Genomic DNA, 23938 nt, shown 5'->3' on the forward strand with positions numbered 1-23938 from the left:
ACAGCATTTATCGCTGTCTGTCCTGAATTACCTGCTCCTCTGTTGGCAGCAAACCCGGCACTACGAGGTGCACAGCATCACAAAAGGCAGGGACGTATCTATCTGAGTGTTAAATATTTTATGGAATTTTAGAATAAAAATATATTAAGCATCTTCAGACATTAAATTTTGCTCAATATCTAATTTTTTTCCTTTTTTTTTCTTTTTTTTTTTGTGGCTTGCTCATTTCTTCAAAATAACCAGTCCTAATTAGGTACTAATGAGACCAGATCCATACTTCCAAAAATGTTTATGAAATGTATTCCCAGATAAGACATTTTATCTAAGTTTTAGCCTAAATCTTTTTCCTTTTTTTTCTCCTTAATGCACAACTGAATTTGGCAAACAGTCAAATTACAATTTCTGATGAAATGCTATTTAAATTTAAATACATCCCCTGATATTCAAGTATTTTTTATGTCCATATTGTAAGTTTTATTTAATGTATATTTAGATTTAAGAATATGCCGTGAATATCGTGTAAGGTTTGCTAGTTACTCTCCTGAAATGTTTTAATCATTTATTCACCTGTACTGGAATATCAGAGTTTGTATTTATGATATTGAGAGCTTACTAAATACAGGGTCAAGGAGAAGTGATTGTACAGATTTTATTGCTTCTCATTTTTATCGTTTTTTTTTTTTTTTTCTCCTAAGTTTAGGGCCTTTGATTCTTTAAGAGGAAAATAAAGCCAACCAATTAACCCCTGACAGGAGGTTCATTAGAAGCTTTGTAATCCCTTGCCAAGTCTTTTGTATAACCAAACCAGTCTAGTGCTGAGGATTTATGCAGCTTAGGCTGAACACTGGAGGAGGCCTTTAAGTAAGAACATTTGTTCAATTTTAAGACGCCTTACATTACCTACAGAGAGCCTGTGCCAGCAGAGTTGCCCAGGAGTACACAAATCCGTAGACTTTGCTCGTCGGTAATGGGGAGCGGCGCTGCCGATTGTCTGGCTCGCCGATCCCTTTGGCGGATGGATTAGAGGCGAGCTCCTCTCCCTGCCTTCCTCTGCAGCGAGCTTTGCCGTGGGGCTGCGGGGGGAAGGAGGGCACGGCTGCTTTCGGCTCCCGGCTGGGGCTGCATCGGCGGAGGGACGGGGCGCGGGAGCACGGGTACACCCGTCACAGCCCCGGCAGCGCCGCGGCAGCGCCCGCTGCACACTGTGCTCGGTGACGGACGAGGAGCACCCGAGGCAGCGGAGCCTGGGGTCTTACAATGCACTCCTGTGCACGCACCAAATGCCAGAGAGTAGTAACTCATACTCCCTGAAATTCGGTGATAACGCGTGTTGATTTTTGCCACTCGAACTGAAATGAATGAAAAGGCATTGCGTTTTCAGGTATAAAATACTTACCGCTCTCTAGGTGCATTTCAGCAGAATATATTGAAGATGGTTCACTTCGAGAAATTATTGTAATAAGGCGATTCAGTGGTTCTGAAGGAGTGCAGGATTTTACATTCTGTTCGTATACAAGGCTGTTGTCGATATTCTTTACACTGTGAATTGTGTTAAATTAGCAGCTGAATTTTTCTGCAGAAATGAAGTCCATATTTTGCCAGCAGTGGGCCCAATCCTGCGTGAAAGCTGGCATTGTGCTCCTTGTTATATACCTACATTTAAGAGGGGATTCTGTTTTTTAAGGTTTTCCTGTCACAGAAAAAAAAAAAAAAAAGGAAAAAAAAAGAAAGAGGAGGGTGTGGGGGGAAGTCCATGTACAGATTATCATTCTGAGAGGGGGGATATTTCTTGCTTTCTTGCTTTCTGATACCTTTGCGGTCGTGCTGCTGTGACCGCCGTGTCTCGGCTTGGCACATGCCCTGTCCTGGGTCTAATGGCTGGTGACATCTGTGTCCCAACCTGCAGCATGTGCTTTGCTGCGCAGATGATTTCCCAGGGTCGTGAGGTGGAGCCTGAGTCATTCACGGCATTTCTCCTTCAGGCCGGACGGGATAGGAACGGTAACCGTAGATGAGAAAGAGCGATTTGAAGAGATCAAGGAGCGGCTGCGTTTGCTTCTGGAGAATCAGATCACGCATTTTAGGTAAAGGCAGAGACCCCAGGCTGAAGGGGAGAGGACTGATTTCCTCCAAACTCCCTCCTATAAACAGTAAAGCCAAAAGGCAGGTTTTGAATGCATGAGGGAATCCTGCATGAGTGGCATAGACCTAAGCAGGGCAGTGTTTGTAGCTGGAGAGGGATTTGAAAGAAATAACCTTTAAAGGGTATTGCAGAGCTCCTGCTTCCATACTCATGGTAAAGCTGTGATTTTTTTCTGAAATTTAACTCCCCCACCCCCCAAAAAAAATCCCTTATTATTTTTCTGCTCAGTTATTACCCATTTATGTTTAATGCTTCCTAGCATACAGATAGGCAGCATTTTCTGGGGTAATGTCATAACTACAGAAATGATGGATGTTGCCCCCATAAAAAGGGATGAGCTGCTCACAGCACACCAGCCTCGCCCCGCGTGGATCACGCACACGTGCACACGAGTGGGTGACATGGGTTTGTTTGTAGGGTCTGTGGGCCTCGGACCTGCACCCTGCTGGGACAGTGGCTGCTTCAGCCCTGTGCATCACCAGGTCCCCAGCTGGAGGTAGCTGGTGCTGTCCTCTCCAGGGGGTTTGTTTCATTTTTGTGAGGAGAGGATGGTTAATTCTTTACCAGGAGACCTAAAAGCTCCCCAGGTGACACCCAGATTTAATAAGCTAAAATTGGCTGACCTTCCCAGCCGCCCCTTATTCTGTTCTGCTGCCTTAGCATCCACACCATCAGAGCCTTTCTGAAAACTGCCCCATGGAAAGAATGCTAATACCAGACAGAGGGAACAGAGAATTGCTTGGTCCTGTTCAGGAAAGGATCTTTATAGCACTGGAAAGTCATATTGACAAGCACCTGATGTTAATGTGATGTGTTTTTTCTAGGTACTGCTTTCCATTTGGCCGTCCAGAAGGTGCTCTAAAAGCTACTCTCTCACTGCTGGAAAGGGTAAGCGTAAGAATAACAAAGAGTTGTTGAAATTACCTGCATTCACGTGTCTTTCCATCCAGAAGAGCTTAAAGAACTACTGTTTTACGTGTAATTAGTGGTAGTTAATATTGGAATATTAAGTGGGGCTGTTGATTACTCCTGCTTCAGCCTGGAGGCCAGGTGCAGCCTGGCACAAACAGCAGCACAGCGTATCTCTGTGTCGATAGTTACGGGCCAGCTACCTCGCTGACAAGCATCGGCACTGCAGACCCTTCCTAAAGTGATACCTTGCTGCTAACCTGCAGCACAGCTGAACCCGGACACAAACCCAAGTCATCAGCAGAGCCTGGGAATGGCATAACTTTGCCCAGCCCTGGGGAAGTTGCGATAGGTCTTAATGTCTTGCCCTAAGGAGCGGGAAACAGATTTTAAGGCATGCTGTAGGGTATGGATACAGAGAACACTGGGGAAGGGGTATGTCCCACGTCTCAGGCTGGCCAAGGTGACCCTGTTGTGAATCCTGCCTATTGCACGCTTACCCCGAGAGCCATGCAGCGCTAGAGTAGGAATGGATGTGTTTGTTGGGCTTGGAGAAAAAAAAAAAACAGTTATGTGCGCCTGATGCCACAACAAATCAGATTTTCTTGTGTCAAGGTCCTGATGAAAGACATAGTTACTCCAGTCCCTCAAGAGGAGGTAAAAACAGTCATCCGTAAATGCTTGGAGCAAGCAGCTCTAGTCAATTATACTCGACTATCAGAGTATGCCAAAATTGAAGGTAAGACTCTTTCTTTGTGAAATTACAGTTTTGTTATATTTCTAGGTGGCAACTGTGGCTGGGAGCTATTTGAGAGAAATTCATTTACTATTTATTCACTTGTCAATAAAATTGATGTGATTATGAATCATTTTTGTAGTGTTGGCTTTCGAAGCAGTAAAGAGTGGAAGCTATGTAAAACGTTTCTTTTTCTGGAAAAGAGAGAGGAAACAGTTAAAAGGAACTGTAGCTTTTCTTTTTTTTTTTTTTCTCTCTTTTTTTTTTCTTTGATCATTAGTGCATTTGGCCAGTGGTGTAGTATTCAGACTCATGTCGTGGTTTTAAAAAACAAATTGAGAAATACTTGGGATGTCATCTTTGCAGCTGAAGGTGTAGTGCAGCTAATTGCTTGTGACAGTGGAGTTCAGGAAACAAATGAAAAATAAGAAGCTGAAAAACTGTTTAATCTATGCTTAATCATTTGTAGCCAATTTAAAATGTCTTTTTCTGGGAGTGTTTCATTGTCTTTGCACTTTGCATAGCAGGCATTGATCAGTCGGTCCCATACTTGCATCAGATTTCTTTCTTGTCACTCTAAATCCGGCACAGCTGATATTTTGACCTTTTAAGTTATGGGAGAATAATAACCAGTGACCAGAGACACATGTAGCCATCAAAAAGACATTTTAAAGCTTGCTGGAGGATACGTGTTAGCTGAAGCTCTCTGATCCAGTAGCTCTTTACATGTTGATCAGTTTATGTTGCTACCTTGTGGGCTGCTGTTCCCAACTTGAAACTCCTACCCAACTGTATCCAAGTTTGCAATTGCTTAAACCCGTATGTTCCAGATGAATGGTATGTTCTGCTCCAGAGTTTGGGTTTCTGTCATGTGTGATGTGAAGCTTTCCTACAGCTGAGATTATCATTGTATGCCTCTAGGACAATATTGAGAGGAGAAAAAAAAAACAGCTCCCTCTGATCTTTTCTTAGTTCTTGTTTACATGAAAAATTGGGTTGTTATATGACAAATTGTCCAGGTTCTGTACATGACATGTCCTCTCTTTTTCCATTTTTTTCTGTCTAACGATGCAAATTGTGTACCAGTGGTAATGAATTCATTGTTATGCATCCAGTGAGAAACACTTAAGAATTGGGCACTAAAAGGATGTTTATCAACTCTTGACTTGGTAATGAGTGACAAAAATAGAGAAGGAACGAAGGTTTCATAAGCACTGTATTATCAGGCAATTTATCGAAGTACTCAACTTCACAGGATATTTTAATTGGTGTATTCTATAAAATGCAATGTTTAAATATACTTGACAAGGCTGGAGAAGGACTGAGAATCAAAAGCAGCTTTTCTGTGATGGATGCTTCTACCCAGTGCTGGCTCCCTTAGGTTCTCTGTGTAAATATCACTAACTCGTTGGTAAGATTTGCTCTCTTCTTTCAGATAAATCTATGCAAAAACAAACTTTATGATCTGTAAGTAAAAATGCATTCATTTCCAAAGTAGAACAGTTAGTGTGTACTTTTCCTTTTGTGCCTCAATTCTTCTTGGTTGTGTTAATTATCTGCCCTCTTTTTGCACTGTGACTTGTAGGTCTGGGAATACTTTGAAGCAACAAACTTTTTTTCCAGCTACCTTTTCAGAGAAATAGTTCATTCCACACTACCTGCTCTCTTCTGCTTTTCTCCTCCTTTATCCGTGATTGGCCACAGCCACTTTTTTATCCTATCTCTGTAAAAGTGGTTGTAACACCAATTTCGAAGCATGCTGGGCTTGTTAGTTCAAACAACCCAACATCCGCCAGCTGCATGCATCAGGTTTTCTCTCATGAGCATAGTCCACTACGTGTTCAAATAGCTCCTTGGAAGAGCAAAGGACAAATTTGCCTTGGCGAGGTGCATCTCTGTGTGCCGTGCATGGTTTGGAAATCCTGCTCTCAAAAGCTGACATCTGAACAGCCACGTTTAAAAGAGTTTTCTCAGAGATTCAAAACAAAATCAGTGGCGGCAGTGCTTGCGGCTATGTTTATGAAGAAATACCTGCGAGAGCCTTAGATACTGAAGGCTGAAATCCTTAGTATCTCGGAGCCTTAAACTAATGAAAATCTATTTTCCTCTATTCATGACGTTTTGACCATATTCTTGCAAACAGTTCCGAACAAACCTCTAGAGTCATGGTCACAACCTCTCTTGTGACTCATGGGCATGCTGAATGGTTAATCCAGTAGACCTCTGATTTGAACCCTCCTTTCCCCCCCCTTTTTTTTTCCTTTTATCCTGTGTGTATCCCAAAATACTCTACGGCTATTTTCCTTTTAACCTAATATAAAGTTTTCCTCTGACCTATAACCTATAACCTCTTTACCTCTGACCTAAGCCTCTTGCATGCCCAAATCCTCTTTTATAGGGAAAAAGAGAGAAATGTATGAGCATCCTGTCTTCTGCTTGGCCTCTCAAGTGATGGATTTAACCATTCGTGAGTACCTACCACCCTCCTCTCCATGCTGTCCTCACTCTTTCTGTTCTCATTACCTCAAGAAAGTCCAGATCCAAACCAACTCACTCTCCTTGCTTCAAGTCTTTTAGCATTGGCTTGTCTGTTGCTTCTGTCTGTGAAACCCAGTGTGAGAAGTCCAGTCACTTTTTATCAGCCTAAAACAGGTTAGACAATTTAGCCATTTGTTTGTGATAAACTCAGACTGTCTGTAAGTTTTTTCAGTTACTCTTTATGTCTGTGACCTGAATGCATTTTTACTTTGCTTCCGTGTAACCCCAATTTGTAAAGTGCTTGTCACTGGTACACAATCAAAGGGCAGCAGCTACACCGGGGAGAAACGAGCTAGCGGTCAGATAAAGGACGTGGGGAGAAGCCGTCCCTTCTCCTGCGTACACGATCTGTAACCAATCCTGTGTATAAGACCCTGTGAGGCTGTCCTTCCTCTGTACATCAGATCTTACATGTCTCCTGTCCGTTCTCTCGAGCGGAAGCGCTGTACTTGCTCTCCTCCTGGATTTTTTGGTTTGCTCCTCTCCGCCGAGCCCCGGAGGGGACACACGAGCCCAGGTGCCGCTTGGGGAGCCCCTGCACGTTCGCAGAGCTCGCGCTCTCCGATTTTCTATTTGTGCAGCACTTTCTTTCACCTCTTTCAAAGGAGCTTCTTTTGGTAACACCATGCTGCTGGGCGGGGGGGCGAGACGGGGCAACTTTTCTTCTTTTCAAATGTCATATATCACGCATAACTGGGGGGCTGTGCGGTCCACTTGCTCATTAATCCTGCCTATCTGTTCTTGTTTCTCTCTTTTCTCTCCTTGTCGCTTTCTCTCTTTCATATAGAGAATCAAAAGGATGCAGGTGAACTATTGTATATGCATTATAAATTACTAGGACTGTTGAGTTATATTTATTTTGTTTATTATTTTTTTCATAGCTCCTTAAGATATGTACTCCTTCAGGCTGAAAATGGAGATGCATTGATACTTAAGGAGTTAATTTGTGCTGTCTACGTAACCTCTTTTGCCTCCTTCCTTAGAATAGAGTGTAGATTAGAAATACCTCATAGAAATCGAGTGTCTTCTTAAGAGACAGTTTTAATGGAGAACCTGGCCTTTGTAAAGAGAAAGTTTCTTGTTTTCCAAAAGAACTGCAGCTCATTTTTGGCGCAGAAATGTTGGTGATCTGGCCATTAATTTAACACACCCAACAAGCACATTAATGACGAAACTAACGTTCATTTTTGTTTTTCATATCTTCTGTTTTATGCCCTATTGGGAGGACTGGTTTTTTATTTTTTTATTTTTTTTTCCAATTTTTTTCGTTAATGTGTGACAAACAATCCGGTCAGACAGAAGTCGTGTTTGTCTCTCGTTTATAACCTGTGGTGACATGTGATGAGGCAAAGGTTCAGCGCAGACCAAAATGCCCGAAATGCCTGTCTCTTCAGAAGGGGTTTTGGAGGTCTGCAGCCCCCTGTTCTCGTTTCTGTTGTACGCCAGAGTCCTGGTTTGAAAGTCCTTGAAACCTGAACTGTTCATCTCTTTTTGTGAGTAGATTGTTATGTTTTGTGGAAAAAAAAAAATAATAACAGGATTCAGTCGATTTCAGCTGTTTGCAAAGGGAAATGCTTTTATAAAGCAGAAAAGGGACTGGGCTAGTTCTGCCCAGGCTTCCCCAGGCCCCCGCAGCTCACATTTGGCCCAGGATCTAGAGCGTGGCACTAAACCCAATTTTGACTAGCAATATTCAGGCAACAGAGATTAATTCTTCCCTACATCTGCGAGAGGTGCAGGCACACAAACTGCAAATATAACCATGGCAAGTGCAGCTATTTCCGATGGCCGCAGTGGGCTGTTGTGTGTTAAGCACAGCGCGAGCAATGGGCATCGCTCTTGCTGGCAAAGGCTTGTCACGTGTTGCAAGTTTGGGAATTCAGAAGGACCTTTCTTTGGCCCAGCTCCTTTAAAAATAAAACTGCTTCTTGATGCTCGGAGCGAGTGAGAGGACAAAGCGAGCTGCGACTGCCCTGCTTCGTGCCCACAACTCTACCACTGTCTTAAATGAAAAATTTTCAGGCAAGGTCAGCAGGACTCAACTTGAAATCAGTTCCTCAGCTTAAGTGGAGTCAAAAGTGACTGGGTTTTGGCCTGACTTTTTATTTATTTTGCCAAAAGCAAGAATAAAAATAAGATATTGAAAACAACTTCTTAAACACACAAATGTCACCCCTCGTTCTCCTTTCCCCTGAAAAGCGTGTAGTCTCCTGCTTGTAGTCTCATAAAAATATGGACTTAAAATAGAATGCTAAACAGAACATTACAATAATTAAAGATTAATGGCTTGTTTTAATTATTAATCAGACAAAACTACTAACACTCACATTAATAAGTGCAACCTTTTAATAAGGGTTTGAAGGCATATTTATATAAGTTGGGAATCCATCCTTCCTTTAGAAAAGAATTTCTCTGTCCCTTATGCACAGGATTTGAGAAATGCACTGCACTGTGCTGGAGTGCGGTGGCATTAGGGGATCCCGTTCCCATGAACACGAATGCCACTTCGCTCTGCTGGAGCTGAGTACAGGCAGCTTTAGAGCTGGTGCCAGCCACAGTGATAGCTGTCAGGTCGGTCATTCCTGGTGCTTAGTATAAGAGTTTTGGTCTTTAGGTTTTAGATTATATCTCATGTAGTGAAATGTACTGAATTTGGTTTTGGCCTCTGTAAAAAAAGAGGCTTCCTGTGGTCCCCCGAGCTGATGCATGAAGATGAGAAGTGAAGGAGATGTAGGGCTGGGGACAGCTGGTGCCTCGGTGCACGGGGCAAGGACCACCAGCAGGGCAGCTCTGCAGACAGAAAGCAACTTGAGATAGACCCAGTGACGTCCCATTGCTCTGTCCCTAGGGGAAATCAGCTTGTTTTGGGCCATCGGGGGACCAAAAATGCAATTTTTCCTCATCCCCTGCCCAAGAAATAGCAGCACCGCTGGGTGTACCGTCCCATCCTGGCCAGGGCGGGTGCAGTTCCCAAGCCCCGGTGCCTGTCCCTTCCCACGTCAGGCTGGGGACCCGGGCACGCCGGCAGGAGAGGCACCGAGCACGGCGGCCTCGGCTGCGTCAGCCTCGGCTGGCACCGGCCGCGGAGCATCTTGAGCAAGGCGCTCACCCCGGCAGGCGTGGAAAGCGTGCTGGGCTGGGGGAGCGGGTGCGGCAGAGGTCGGTGTCTGAGTGGAGCGATGCAGCAGGTTGCTGACAAGCAGTGGTATTTGTCAAGGCACTCGTACTGGCCCTCGTCACAGTCCCCGCGCTCACTTTACGTCACTCGCGTTGCCTATTTCTGGATCTCAGCCTGGGAAGCTCCGTGCACGTACCCGTAATCTTTACAGAGCGCACTGAAGCCGTAGGGGCTCAGCTGCTTGTTTATTAACCCAACCTGAGACAAGAAGAGGTCCCCTGGGATTTATTAGCCCAGCCACCACTAGGCAATCACCCCCAGCATCTGTGATAAAGCACAGAGCTCATCAAGAAAATCAAATGACATTCCCCAAATAAATACGGGTGCAAAATATATGATACCATCAGTCTTTGAGGCAGGAACAGAGACTGAAGTCATTAATAAATCATATATTTAACCATGACTGTAACTCAGACGTAAATGCAACCCGTGTTTGTTTGCTTGCTGAACTGCTGCTTTATTTGTTTCGTTCCTTGAAGTGGCATTCGGTTGCATTTGACAAGGAGTCATTACGCAGCTTCCTAGCTTTCCTGTTGTCCTTTAAAAGCCCGTGTTTAGAGCAGTGTTGAAGTTGTTACACGATGCTCTGCACTGTGGCATTATCCTTCTACAGAGCTCTTACCAAAGCAACTTGCTGCCTGAGGCATGAGATATAATTCAGATGTGCAAAAATTCTTCACGAGGCTAAATAACCACCAGAAGGTCAGGAGATCAGTTTTCTTTGCAGAATATTGAATTTTTGAGAGCTGAAGTTGAGTCTCCTGAGTTGATAAAAAAACATTTCCGTGAATTTTTCTTAGCTTGAAGGTAATGCATCTTGGTTTGGGAGAAAAAGTGTTATCCTCACTGAAATCCCTTCCAGACACACATAAATCTCAAGCAGGCACCACAGCACCAGGCAGGACGGGGCGTGCTGCCCACAGCTCTCAGCATCACTCCCAGAGGAGTGCCTCTGCCCCAGCACCCCGTCCCTGTTTGAATTTTGAGGTTACGGAGGTGCTGCATCTCTTGCTGCTTCCTCCTCATCCTTCTCTGCTCATGGCTTTTCCCCAAGGCAGAAAACACTTGCACAAGTCAGGCCACTGCAGGAGCTGGATGTCAGCGAGGTCTGAAATCTGCTTTCTGCCGGGGTCCGCGTGGGCACCCCCTTTCTTAGCATGAGTATTTCCGTGGTTGGCGGTGCAGAGGCTGGGCTCGAATCTAGGGGTGATTTAGGGTCGCAGCGCACAGAGGTGCAATGGGGGGCAGATTTCCTTGGCTCTGGCACTGCTAGGAGGAGCTCTCCCTCTCGGACTCCCCAACATTGGAGCCAGCAGGACTGACATTCCTGTGGCGAGGCGTTCCTGTCACTTGGCTGCCAGGCGCAGGTGAGAGGAGACGTGCCACAACCCCTGCCCGCGCCGGGACCGTGGCACGAACGGCTCGTCCTAGTGGTGAGCAGTAAAGTGTCCTTCCTAACCATTACATGCGGGGCTCAGGAGCCATCAGCGAGTAGCCAAATTGAATTCTTGCTTATGTTTTAAATGAGACTGAAAGTCATTAGGCCAATGCCCAAAAAGCTGGTGTTTTTGTCACTTGAGGCTGAGAGGTACGATTTCTGGGGACAAAGCCACCCTGGGTAAACATTGAACAAGGAGCAGGGCGACTCCAGAGATAAGCAAATAGATTTGTTTTTCTTGTTAGCGGAAAACAAAACAAAACAAACGAAAAAAGAAAGCCGGAAGCCAGTGGCTCGAATCTAAGAGTCTGAATTAAATCGTTACAGCTTAAAAGACTAAAAATGTGTGTGTGTGTGTGTGCGTGTGCACAGTTGTGCATTGTGTGTGTGTTCGTGTACGTGTGTACCTCTGTGTATGGAGAGAGGGAACAAACCTAACTCATACTCTTTAACTAAGGGTTTACTCGAATATTCTTTATTATACTCCGATAAGTGTTGTAATTCTGTGAGAATTAAAAGCAATCAGAAATCTACTTTGCACAAGCCAACCAATTTTTTTTTTTTCCACTGGAAAATGCAATCAAAATGGCAAGGACTTTTGGCAATAGAATGTCCAGATAAATATGCCAGAATCCTTGCAAATGGCATTATTAAAAATAGTCACAATGCTGCAAAAACTGTTATTAAATGTAATAGAAACTATTGTGTTAATATATGCACAGTATATAATTTATTCTCTGAGTGTATGTAAAAGGAAAGGCTATTTTCTTTGAATTTTTCCTATGCTGATATTGTAAACTATATGACAGATGGGTCAAGTCCTGATTGCAGTATTCTAACATTTGGAATAGCAAGTAACATATTTGATAGAGCTGGCAAGTTTTTATATATGATTCAACCCAGAATATAAAAGCCACTAGAATTCCAAGTTGAAAATAATTAAATGAGCTGGAAACGATCAGGAACCACACATTTTTAAGTGACAGATTTTTTTACATGTTTAAATTGCACAAGAATATTTTATAGCTCCCTTTAACCAACAGTGACGTTTAATTCTAAAATGTGTAATTGATATTTGTAAAGCAATTAATTCATGTGGCTCGTTATTCTATTGCTAAATGTACCTAAGCACTGGAGCGCTGACTTAAAGTGATGGTTTTTAGTCACCTGCTCTGAATTCCGGAGTTTTAGCTGAATTACCCGAAGTCAGGTTTGTCACGTGGCTGCATGAAAGGCAGTTCCACACTGGTGTTGAATTTTTAGCTTTCTGATTGCACGCTGCCGTAGGATGTAAGAACCTCCTGACTTCTAGAATATTTGTTGTTAAACGGTGTCATTCCCGTGCAATACTTCGAGTACCAACGAGCAAAAACCCAGCAGCTTATTCCATTTGTATTTGACCATTCCTGCTTATGTTCATGTCAAAAGTTTTCATCTTTTTGTCACTGTTTATGACGTCCCTTGTCTCTTTACTTTTGGCGTCTCTCTCCGTCACGCACAAGCAGCCCGTCCATCCAAGCCTAAGCCACCGGCTGGGCCACCGTCATCTCCTCAAACGCAGACTAACATGATAAATCATATGCTCAAAGGCATGGCCAAACAGACGCCAAGTACTGTAATAGTCTTCCTTCCTTTTATTCAGTGCTTTCCTAGTCTAGCAGTTGCTTGTTTAGTATTAAGCAGTTGCTTGTTTAGCGTTAGGGAGCTAGTTCTCGTGTGCAGCTTTACGAAACACCTAGCGCGACGTGGTAGGTTTTTAGAGATTTAGAGGTAGCGTTTATTTCAAAATGTCCACATTTTTTTGTCTAGCAATGTCTGACATATGCAACATTTTCAAATATCAACGTCAGCACAAAATAACATTGTTGTTGCATAACATTTTGCATGAAAACTATAAATATGTATGAGCTTTACATGATGTTGGATGAAATGTTTGATAAGTATATCGTATACGTTTGATGTAACTGTCAGTGCTCCAGCTATCTTAGCAGAATATTCTGATGTATAGTAACTTAACCAGGGAAATATTTAAAATAAGAAGAAAAAAAATTAAGATTGACATCTGCTGGCTGCCAAAGTTGTATAAGCATCAATATTTTCTTTAAAGACAGCATCTCTGAGCAGTTGTTCTTATTAACACTTTTGTCTTTTAGTTGTATTTGAGAGCAGATCAGTGTTGCAAATGAGAATGGGTCTGATGCTGCTCTGATCAATGGAAAAGCTTCCCCCTGGCTTTGGAGGTGCAGAAGCAACCAGAGCTTACTGAAGGACACTCCTTTGGACTCTCTTTGCATAAAAGGAACAAGTTTCTTTTTGTTGTAGCCAGCGAGGTGCTGGTTTTAATAGGAGAAGGAAGGACGACTTAACTAGTATCAGTATTTGCTCAATAAAGTAGGATAAGGGGAACCTGGATTTCTTTTTGTTTCCAGTGATAGAAGAGATGAAAGGGAAACCCGAGAAGAAAGCCCAGAGCCCCTGTCTGTGGTATCAGTCAGGAAAAATGGAGAAAGAATTTGCCATGTTGCATCTCTCCGCTGAGCCAAGCACCTGCAATGCCAGATTTCAGCTGGCCTGGCTGTTCAGCTCCTCTGAAAACAGCACCATGTACCCTCACACAGCCGCCTGAGTGTGGCCATTCCGAAAAGCATGCCTTTCCTTTTCATGGGAGATTCACTGCCTGTAGATGTACATTCAGAGAAAAGTAGGAGCAGGCATGGTGTGGAGGCGAAGAGCCGAGTCCTCAAAGTTCAGCGAGCCTTCAGCAAGGCAGGGATTTCTGCCCCAGTACTCAGCGTGGGACCCAGCAGAGCACAGTGGTGACATCTCTGTGCAACCCCAAGTTTCTGCTCCATCAGAAAACAAAACCTAAGCACTAACAAAATGCTAATGCATGCAGGAGCCTGGAGCAAGGTGCGCAGCTGCCTTGCATCACAGCACGACCCAAGCTGCTGGGCTTAGCTCTGGGCATCCCAAGGTGAATTGGGATGGACTCCTTGCTAGTAAAGGAGCTTTAATTTGTGCACGTCTTGCATTTTGCTTTGTTGAGCGCAAACAGTCTGTTGTGTGCTGTATAATTGCAGCAGACTGATTTGGCTTTTGTGTTTTGTGTTTTTTTTTTTTTTGGTACTTCACCTATTTGCAAAGTCTCTAGCTTTAATATCACGGAGAGACCAAAATACATGTAGGTGGAGAGGTATGAAGCAGCTGATGTAGCACCGAAGTGCTGTCCTTCCCCCTAGCTATGCTAGAGCCAGGTTTGGCACCCAGTCTTTAGCCAGAGGGACATGTCTGTAGTGCCAGGTGGTGACACACCGCAGCACAGGTGGATCCCCAGGGAGCAGGGCTGCTGCTCTGCTTCTCCCCAGGGTGACCAAAGCAGGTGAGCCATGGGGTCAGGTCACAGGAGCCTCCTTGGTTGCACCTAGCCAGCTCTGCGGAAGCTGCCGTTCGATGAAAATGCGTCTAGTTTGTTTTTTTCTCTATTATTCCTGTTGAAATACTCTAAATGGTCCAGATTGTTCGCACCTCAGATGTTTAATATGCTAATAGTAATATGTTACCTGGAAGAATATGATTTGATTGTTTTGAAAAATCTTCAGAAAATGCTGCAAAATAACTCAATATAGCTAAACAGCAAGCTCCAGGATTTAAACTCCTTGGTTTGTTTGCGGGGTTTTTGCTGTAAAGTTGCATCTCTTTTCCCATATAAATCTTACGTATGAACACCTAGTGGGATTTACCACTTTCCACTCCCTCCAGCATGCGTAACTCCTTGACCTTTGTGAAGTTAAATCCTGGAGCAGGTCAGACCTGCCGTTTTTGCTTTCAGTAGCAGGTGAACATTTAAATTGCTCAAGTTTGACAATTTGTTAAAAGTGCAGAGAGATTTGTTTAAATTGATCTTAAAAAAATGTTAAAATCGTACAGACGTGATTTGTAATGCATCATCTACGTTGAAGGACACATATTGTTCATACATTAGTGGCCAGATGCTGTCTTTAGGGAATGTAATGTTCCTATTTGAGCTAATAAAGTGCCACCACCTCACCATAGAGCAAAACAACTCTGACAGTATTGTGAGATTTGGAGCTGGAGCACTGTATTTTCATAGTATTATAACGAATGTGGCTTTCTGGTTTGCTCAGTACTAATTATATAAGCATTTAACATATGCATGAAAAGATCTTTAAAGCTGTAGAATATTATGGGATTTCTTAAACCTCTAAATTTACTTACTGTGCATCTAGCTTTTCACTCTGCCTGCCTTTTAACTCAAGTTCTTGTACTACAGAAAATGTAGGCCGGTTAGTCACACCAGCTAAAAAGTTAGAAGACACAATACGTCTGGCAGAATTGGTAATTGAAGTCCTCCAACAAAACGAAGAACACCATGCAGAGGTGAGCAGCGGCGCCCTGCGAGCTTGTGCCCCGCAGGTCTTGAGCAGGGTCTGGTCGGTTGCTGGTGGCTCTGTGTACTTATGGGATGTCTTCCGAACAGGTGCTGGGTTATCTTTTTTAGAAGCCAATAACGGTGATAAAAGTGTTGGTGAAGGCACGGGACAGGTCAGGAAGACTGCTTTTCAGAGGGGAGGGAGGGCTAAAGGAGGAATGAATTAAATCCTGCTGTCATCTACATCAGTCTGCAGCCTTTCATGCAGCGCCAGCAAGAGCCCATTATATTCACCACCAGCTACGTGCAAGACCAAGCCCGTCCACTTTTGAGAAAGGTCGTATATTGCCCAAAATGTCCTGTGTTTGTACCTCCAGACAGCACTAGCGGCGGTCACTGTCAGCAGCAAACCGCTCCTGCTGTTGAGAGCTGTGACAAGTAAAACCATCACAAAACAAAACAAGGATTTTTGGTCCCTTCCTGGGCATTCAGGTCGTTTCCAGGGGTTTTCTTCGCCCCTGTGGTACATGATAAACTGCTGTTTTAGCTCGCTTGGTTTTCTGTTGGCCGCTTCTGTCTTGGTTTATTGGGAATACTTCAATTACTAGCTGTGGAGATCAGGACGAATTATTCTCTGTTACTAATTATTTGAGGTACCTAATGCCTGATAAACTACTCTTAACTCTTCAAAGCACTTTAATGGAAAGATTTGTGCTTTAAAACACTGAAACTGTGTTAGAGTCAGGTATATTTCAGAAAATCCTGAGGCTCAATCCTGGCAACACTGATCCCGAGGCCGCTGGCCGTGCTGGGTGTAGCCCCGCCGTCAGCATGCCCGGACAGGGCTGCCCATGGGGACTTGCCCACCCGTGTAAGTGTTTGCAGGATTGAGCCCGGTGTTCTCTGTAAATCTGGTGCTCTTGGCTAAGTGTTGGAAAGTGAATCATTTCTAAAAATCAGAGTGAACAGTTATTGTTTATGACTGTAGGTATTGTAACACTCATGCGCTCTTTTCTCTTTTCCTTCCCATTTTTAGATATACTCACTATATTTTGCATTAAAAGCATTTGATAACTAATTTCACAATCACCTAAAAATCATTCCAGTGTATATTAAACTTGCAATATAACTTAACTTATTGATAATACACAACAATCCACAACACCCAACTAATGCCTGCTTGCATATTTAAATTTCCTCCCTGTTTTTCTACTGTTCATTCAATCTTGGATGATCCTGGCAGGGGAAAGAGGTATGTGACTAAACTGAATGACACGAGTCACTCCTGTCATATTTCGTGCATGCCCTCTCAGTGCCATGTTTCCTCCTGGGATTTTACCTGGGTTGCCCTCGCTTCCGTAACTTTAACCGAGGAATGTAACAGCAACTCCCAGTCGGCTGCTTGTGGAGCTGGTAGCCTTACACAGGAGGGTCAATGTGGCGTAGCAGTCCAGTCCATGCATGTAGCAATGGGTATCTTTTACGAGCGCTGCAGTTACATCCCAACACAACCCTACCTGCCTGGAATCTCTCCTCAGCCTGTTGTTACCTCTGTTGTTTTGCATTCACCCGATCTATAGTACACTGTGGTGGAGATGGACTGAGTTCTACACAAGTGACTAGAATGGTAGTGTTCTTCCTATGGTTTTGTCTGTATGTGCCTTGTACTGGATATACAGTATTTATATGTAGAGAGAGAATATACGTGGTGAAGAGTGAAATAAACTTCCTTTTTTTCGCAAAAGTGAGGAGGTGCCTGAGAGCACTGCGATAACTTGCCCAAGGATAACGATATTTTATTCCACTCATCACCAGCGCAGGCTGTTTGTGCAACCAGCCTGGAAAGAGCTGATTTTAAAGTACAAATAATTTTGAAAACAGTACACTTCTGAAGCAGGCAGTTACAGGGCCCGTGGTGTTCAGCCAGCTGTGCTGCTCCCCACAAGGACGAACGTTCAAAGCTGTTCTTCAGCATCTTCTGTGTCACAAGGCTGTGATTAGAGACAGAAGGTTAATGCCAACAGGGATAGGAGGCTTGTTCTTGGTCCCTTGTTCTGAATGGTGACCTGGAAGGGTGAAATTCATCTCTGTCCAGAAACCCCAGATGCCGTCAGAACGTTACTGAACTCCTGTCCCGAGGGTTTCTGTGGCACTTCAGCAGTGCTCAGGCAGTTGGCCAGCTCTCTGCACGCTTGGAATTGCACCCAAAGGAGCAGAGAGGCAAGAGGCTGGTGGATTTAGCACATCATTTTTATTATGCGTCATGGCCACATTATTCTGCTCCTGTGTGATGAGAACTGCTGAGGTACTGTACTTTTTTTTTTTTTTTTCAAATTATTCCAGGTGAGATTTTTTGTCTTCTTGTCCATTCGCCTGAGGGTGAGACAGTTCAGCCTGCAAGGTGCAGCTCTTTGGTCTGCTTTGGATGTTCAGCAGAATTAAATGGCATCAGTTACTGAAGGAATGCCTTATTTTCTGAAAACCAACAGTTTTTGTGATTAAAACACACCCCTTTTTTCCCAACATGGCCATCCGGGCAGACACACAAATGGGAACCCAGAAACCAAAACTCAGAGCACGGAGTATGTTCAAAAAACATCAGAGCAGGAGCATCGTGCCTTGTCAGCTGGGTTTGCCTTACCCATCAGAAAGAAGCAAAGCAGCAGAGACAAAAATGCAGGAGAATCAGTGGTGCCTTGGTAGGTACTGTGTAGAGCAGGAGGTCTCTGCCGTGTGTCACCTCGCTCCTCAGATGTCTCCCAGCTCTGATTTCCTTCCCCTGGATGACTGATGGCACACGCCAGAGACCGTGGCCTTCGAGCCTTTTGGAACCCATGTTCTCTCTCTATGTATACGTATGTGTATATGTATATATGTATTTTAACTCCTTGAGGTCATACATATATACATGTGTATCCATGTGTAAAACATACACTAATAGGTGTGTTTGGCTAGAAAGAACACTTTGTTTTGCCTTCACATCGTGTTCTGAGTGAAGCAGGTAAGTAGATGGTAAATAAAGGAAATGTTACCATCTTGAAGGAGTTCCTCAAAGCGTGGTGTTATGGTCCCACTGCAGGAAGGTCCTGTTCACTGAGAGTAGGGAGGAGGAGGTTGAGGAGTCTGGCATTAAGTTACAGACTTGTGGAGCTAAAATTTTACTTTTCCAGTAAAAGGGAAGCTATGACTGGTTTGGGCATTTTTTTTTCCACAAATGATCGTATGCTTTTCTTCCTCATTCTTTTAAAATAGCATTTTTTTTTCCTTTTTCATGGAAGCAGGTTTTTATTGCAGGACTCTGCAGTGATTATGTTGGATTTGTTGCAGAAGATACTCTTTGGCCTCCCCTTTCCCATCTCCCCAAATACTGGCTGCTGCTGGCCCTTCGTAGCGATCGCTTTTTGGGCACAGACATGGGGAGGCAGCGTGGCAGGCTCTTGGCAGGCAGAGGAGCAGCCAGAGAACCACGTCTGTGCAAGGACAACCTCATCACCCTCCTTCAAAAGCATGGACAAGCGCTGCTAATTTTAAGAGGACCCTCAACAGCCACATTTCTCAGCGTCCACTCGTTTCCCACCAACATTTTTTGGGAGGATGTTTGGGCAGGCATCCGAAGCAGACCTGATTCTTGATGGTTTTGGTTCCTGCGTGATTTTGCAGAGACACCACACCTCTCGTCGCAGCACTCACAGGTGTCCATGGGCTGGGTTGGACACAGAAGGAAGCATTGAAGAGCATTGCCATGCCCTCAGCCCTGTCAGACTCCCTCGCTTCGATTTTGGCTTTTTCTGAATAACAAACTCTCTGTCATAGCTGCGCCTGGGCTGTCCAGGTGTCCCACAGGAGGCATTGCTGCAGCGATGCCTGACACTTTCCTCCGTGTATGGGGCTGGGGATGGTTTGCAGATGAATGAGCCCAACTTACCCACCTCCTCCCCATGCCATGACCACATGGATGCTGTAACCTGCTGGCATTGCCACTCCGGGCAGAGCATGGCCCAGCCTGCCCTGGCCCCCCTTCACCTCCATGGCTGGGCACTCCAGAGCTGTGCCTTCTTGGGGGTTATTTGGTTATTTTGGTGATTTTGCATCTTGGATGTGCTCTGAATGCATAGTGCCCTGGGTCACGTCCAACCTCTGCATGTCTCAACACCAGTTTATATCAACTCATGGAATAATAGCAGGGTAATGTCAGCCTGCTTTGCATTTTGGGGGAGCAAAGGAGTGGAAATAGTCCCAAAGTCCTCCTGCCAGCATCCCTCTCCATGGCCAGGAGAACCAAGAGCTGGCGTTCTCTGCAGCCATCTAGGACAGGATTCATCAAAGGCATCCTGCTGTTGTCATCAGTGTCAGCAGGAAAACATCAGTGAATCAAAACTGAACCCTAAGAAAACTAAAGTCCATTTTGCTTATTCAAGTCTGCCAAAAGCTTCCTTCCAGGAGGCAAAAAATACCCCTCCCTGACCAGCAACTCCTCTTTGAACCAATTTCTTTATTATTGGTCTTTTCTGTTCCATCTCTAGTCTTGTCCCTATGCTAGAGGTTTCATTCTCTTGCAGAGTGCTGGAAAGACATTTCTCAGATCCTTTAAGTCACTGAGTAATTTCCTCTCCCTTACAAATTACAGCACATGGTCCTAACGGCAGCACTTCTCACATTGCATGTGCCCAGCCAGAAGTGATTACTAAACACGCATGCATGCGTCGGGAACATTCACATCTGAGCCATGTACGATGTGAATGTCACGTCACAGGGCCCGGCCAGTGAATTTTAAGGACCCGTGTGCATGAGAATGAGTTACTTCACTGATATTTTTTGGCTTTCAAGATTAGATATATTTTTTTCCTGCCTCTGTGAAAATACAGGCTTGTCGTAGATTTTTTTTATCTTGGCATGTTGATGATAGAGCTTTGTTTCCTGATAAGTAGCGTTAACGAAGGTGGTAGTGTGTTTAGATGGATGTGTGTAGCTGACCATGTAAAATGAACAGTGCTCTAATAACTCTTACAGGTGATGCTTGAAACATTTCCAAATAAGAGTGTGAAAGATTTAGGACAGATTCTAATGTCTTAGGCTTCTAGTTTTTCAAGACAAATAGAAGTAGAGAATCCAAATAAAATTTAAACTGTTGAAAAACACAGCAGAAGACCCACAAATAGTGAAGAAAGTCCCCAGTTTCTGTACTTCAGAATAATGATTAGTTGATCTTTCTGATAATTAGCATAACTAAAGACGAGTGAAGTCATTTATTGTAAATTGAACAGACAAAAAACCTTCTCTGCCATGTTACAACTGCCTGCCTTTACGGTGGAGCTCTGAATAGATCCTCTGCAAGAAACCTTTGTATGAAAACAGCAGTGCCTAATTCCCGTGATTAGCGCTGTACGTGCAGCCAGCACTTCAAAGCACTGTTCTCTTTACAATAAAGGTAGTTTCCAGGGGATGCACATTTTTTTAAGGTATGTGGCCTAGCATCTTTGACTGTGCTTTATTAGAACTAACATACTGCTCTGTTATCTTTTTCTACCAACCCTGAAGGCCTTTGCTTGGTGGTCAGACTTAATGGTCGAGCACGCGGAGACCTTCCTGTCACTGTTTGCAGTGGATATGGATGCTGCGTTAGAGGTGCAACCCCCAGATACATGGGACAGCTTTCCGCTCTTTCAGCTTCTAAACGATTTCCTCCGTAGTGACTGTATGTATTGTATTTTGATCGTTTCTTTTCAGTGGGCGGCTCAGGTTACTGCTAACACTTTCAGCCTCTCCGCACTGCACAGAGAACTGAGATGGGTAGAGATGCACAGTACAGACTCTTGTAGCATCGGCTTGATTTTGTTCCATTTCCACTAGAAAAAAAAAAAAAAAGCAATTCTCTGGTGCACACACAGACACCCCTTAAATCAAATGCCCCAGCTGAAGGTGAGAAGTTGAACTTTTATTTTGCTTCATCTTCTCAAGTCTCTTGGTAATGGCTGCCTGACAAGCAGGGAATTTTGTACCCTATCTCACTGTCATTAAATGTGTGTGTTGTTTTATATGTGTGTACTGCATTTATTTAGCATGGAGTAAACCAGTCCCTGCTTTAAAAGACTTTATTGAAGGGAGGAAAAAATTTAAAGTAAATGAGAGCAAGAGTAATTCAGAAGCCTAGTGCTTTGTGAAATAAGGCTCTTCTCCAAAGCACACATGGGCTCACACCTTCAAAACCCTTGGGGACTTGGCACTCCCCAGGGTGGTGTGACTGCTGCCAGGGAGCTGGTGGCTGAGCTGGCTCTGTCCTTCACTAACGTCCTCAGCCAGGGCCCGACCAGCTTTCTGTCACCATATAAAAAAGCGGGACTCATCCTCCAAGAGCAATTTCCAGTGTCATAGTAGTGAGTAACTGAATAAGAAACGATCCTCCTACCTGCCAAAGTCCTAATGTTTGCCATGCTGTATTTCTTACACTCATTTTATTCACAGGAAGTAATAATGTATTTGTAACCTGTAAGTTTGACATTAATGGAAAAGAAGATTCATTGTTTGTTTATTTGTTTTGATTAAGAAGCCATTCCTGTCTTTGTCATGAGCATCAGTGCCTGATGCCAGCTCCTGTTTTGTTCTCGGAGTTTCTTTCTGTGCGCTGACAAATTCATTGTGTAATGAAGTGCCACGCTGTGGTTTGTTACAGAGCTTTTAGTAACAGTAGTTTCTTACTATACTTTTATTTATCTATTCTAGATAATTTGTGCAATGGAAAATTCCACAAACACCTCCAAGACCTGTTTGCTCCACTTGTTGTTAGATATGTCGATCTGATGGAGTCCTCAATTGCACAGTCAATTCACAGGGGCTTTGAGCGGGAGTCATGGGAGCCAGTAAAGTAAGGAAACCTCCTTTGATACAATTGGAATTTGGGTGCAAATGGATCGAGATTCATGCAGAGATGAATTAGCAAACGTTAGATTGGACGTGCAGAAAGTGCTTTATATTTTCTAGTTGAATGCTAAAAATAGGCCTGATCTCTTCAGGGTTTTCAAGTTAATGAAGGAAATGGTATTTGCTTTTTGAAATGCATTGCTGCCTCAGTTCAAACCGTGTGCCTTTGGACATGGAAGCGTGAAAATGTGAAAACCTTCTTAGCTGGCATGGCTTTTTGGATCCCATCCTAAAAGGCCTTCCCCGATGCTGCTTTTGAACTCAAACAGCTCCTTTTCAGAACAAAACCCTTGCTTTACTGCGTTCAGTCCAGCCCTGTAACCTGAGTGAGTCATTGCTGTATTTATTCTTCCCCGTATTCATTTTTTTCCACCCACCCCGTGGAAGGATAGCACATCATCCCCACGGCTGGTGGCTGTGGGCTGTGTCCCCGGGCAGCCCGGAGGGGTCCCAGCCCCGACCGGCTCACGGAGATGCAGAAGGGACCGGCCCAGCGGGGACATGGTGACCCAACAGGCCACCAGCATGCAGAAACCCGAGTGAGACCTAGGGAAAGTGATTGAAACAGAATCAGGTATAGATGTGGAGGTCTAGGGGTTGGCCAGCGAGAAATAAGGAGTCTGAGAGAAACCCAAACTGAACCCAAGAGCTAGTGAATGGTGAAAACATGACATTTGCTTTAGATTGCTGTTGTTATTGGACAGGTTTTGAAGCACTGCTGAACCCTGCTGTGCTTGCTGTAAAAGCCCAAGTCGGTTCCTGTGAAGGAAAGAACTGTCTTTTCCTTCTAATAAAGGACTTAAAAGAGGAGGGTTGACTCTGTGCAAGCACCGTGAGCCTGACAGTGCCTCAGACCAGGGATTTTGACCGGATGACTTCTACAGAGACTATTTTCCCTGCTTTTTTTCTCATTCTCTAAGCAAAGTTAAGTGGCACTGCACTCCGAGGTTGCTGTGTAAAAGAACGTGTGGTCTTTCAGGGCTTTTCACACCAAATATGTTCAATTTACAAGGAAAAGAGAATTTGTTCAGCAGCCAGCCTCCCATATGCAACCTGGAATCTGATTACCCAGGTTTTCTCCTTTCTTTCTTGTGCATCCTCAGCATCCATAAGGATTCTGCCTGCCAAGTCGCGGGCCTTTTCTTGACACCTGAGCATCCCCTCTGTTCTGAGTGGGGTTAAGTGGCTGGCGTTCAGGAGTCTCTCTCACTTTCCATTTGCTGTCTTTGGTCTGCAGGCTAACAGGATTAAAAATCCTAAAAAATCTTGTTTCAAATAAGCAGATGTGACCCAGAAAACATAGAAGAAATAGATCTTTCGAGTAGGAGAATGCCATTTTTACAGCCACTCCTTCAAGCAGAATTCCACTTCTAAGTTAGCATTAACTTGAGTTTCAGAGCTCTGCTTTAGCAATGAATCTGTTTGTATTTCCTTGTTGTTATGAAACAGAGGCAGTGAACTCAGTGCAACTGCCTACCTCAGTCGGGCAGTCAGTAATCAATTCATTCTGATTTCTCTTTTTTCAGAAGCTGATATTATTTTGGCATTCATTGACTTTCATGGCATAACTATAGATGTACATGAGTACTTGGCTGTGGTACTTGCCTGTAAAAATGCCTTGTTTCTGGGTATGCCAGAATCTATCATTTTCAAGTTATCTTTGATACTTTCTACGTCTTTTCTTAGTT

The 23938-nt window shown here is 44.0% G+C and overlaps 1 protein-coding gene across 7 annotated transcripts in view; it reads left to right on the forward strand.

Annotated features, from left to right (window-relative positions):
- CADPS (calcium dependent secretion activator) overlaps nucleotides 1–23938 on the forward strand; it is a 203506-nt gene that overhangs the window by 135301 nt on the left and 44267 nt on the right. For 2 of the 7 annotated variants that reach the window (XM_067003206.1, XM_067003209.1), the window contains exons 14-21: nucleotides 1983–2084; nucleotides 2968–3031; nucleotides 3668–3791; nucleotides 6187–6255; nucleotides 7114–7131; nucleotides 15234–15340; nucleotides 20871–21027; nucleotides 22053–22194. In XM_067003206.1, coding sequence (XP_066859307.1) covers nucleotides 1983–2084; nucleotides 2968–3031; nucleotides 3668–3791; nucleotides 6187–6255; nucleotides 7114–7131; nucleotides 15234–15340; nucleotides 20871–21027; nucleotides 22053–22194 — 783 coding nt within the window. The remainder of the gene's footprint in view (nucleotides 1–1982; nucleotides 2085–2967; nucleotides 3032–3667; nucleotides 3792–6186; nucleotides 6256–7113; nucleotides 7132–15233; nucleotides 15341–20870; nucleotides 21028–22052; nucleotides 22195–23938) is intronic. The other 5 variants (XM_048069814.2, XM_048069840.2, XM_048069851.2 and 2 more) reach the window with 3 other exon arrangements.

Source organism: Anser cygnoides, chromosome 10 (genome assembly GCF_040182565.1).
Source record: "Anser cygnoides isolate HZ-2024a breed goose chromosome 10, Taihu_goose_T2T_genome, whole genome shotgun sequence".
In the NCBI taxonomy this organism is placed as follows: Eukaryota; Metazoa; Chordata; class Aves; order Anseriformes; family Anatidae; genus Anser; species Anser cygnoides.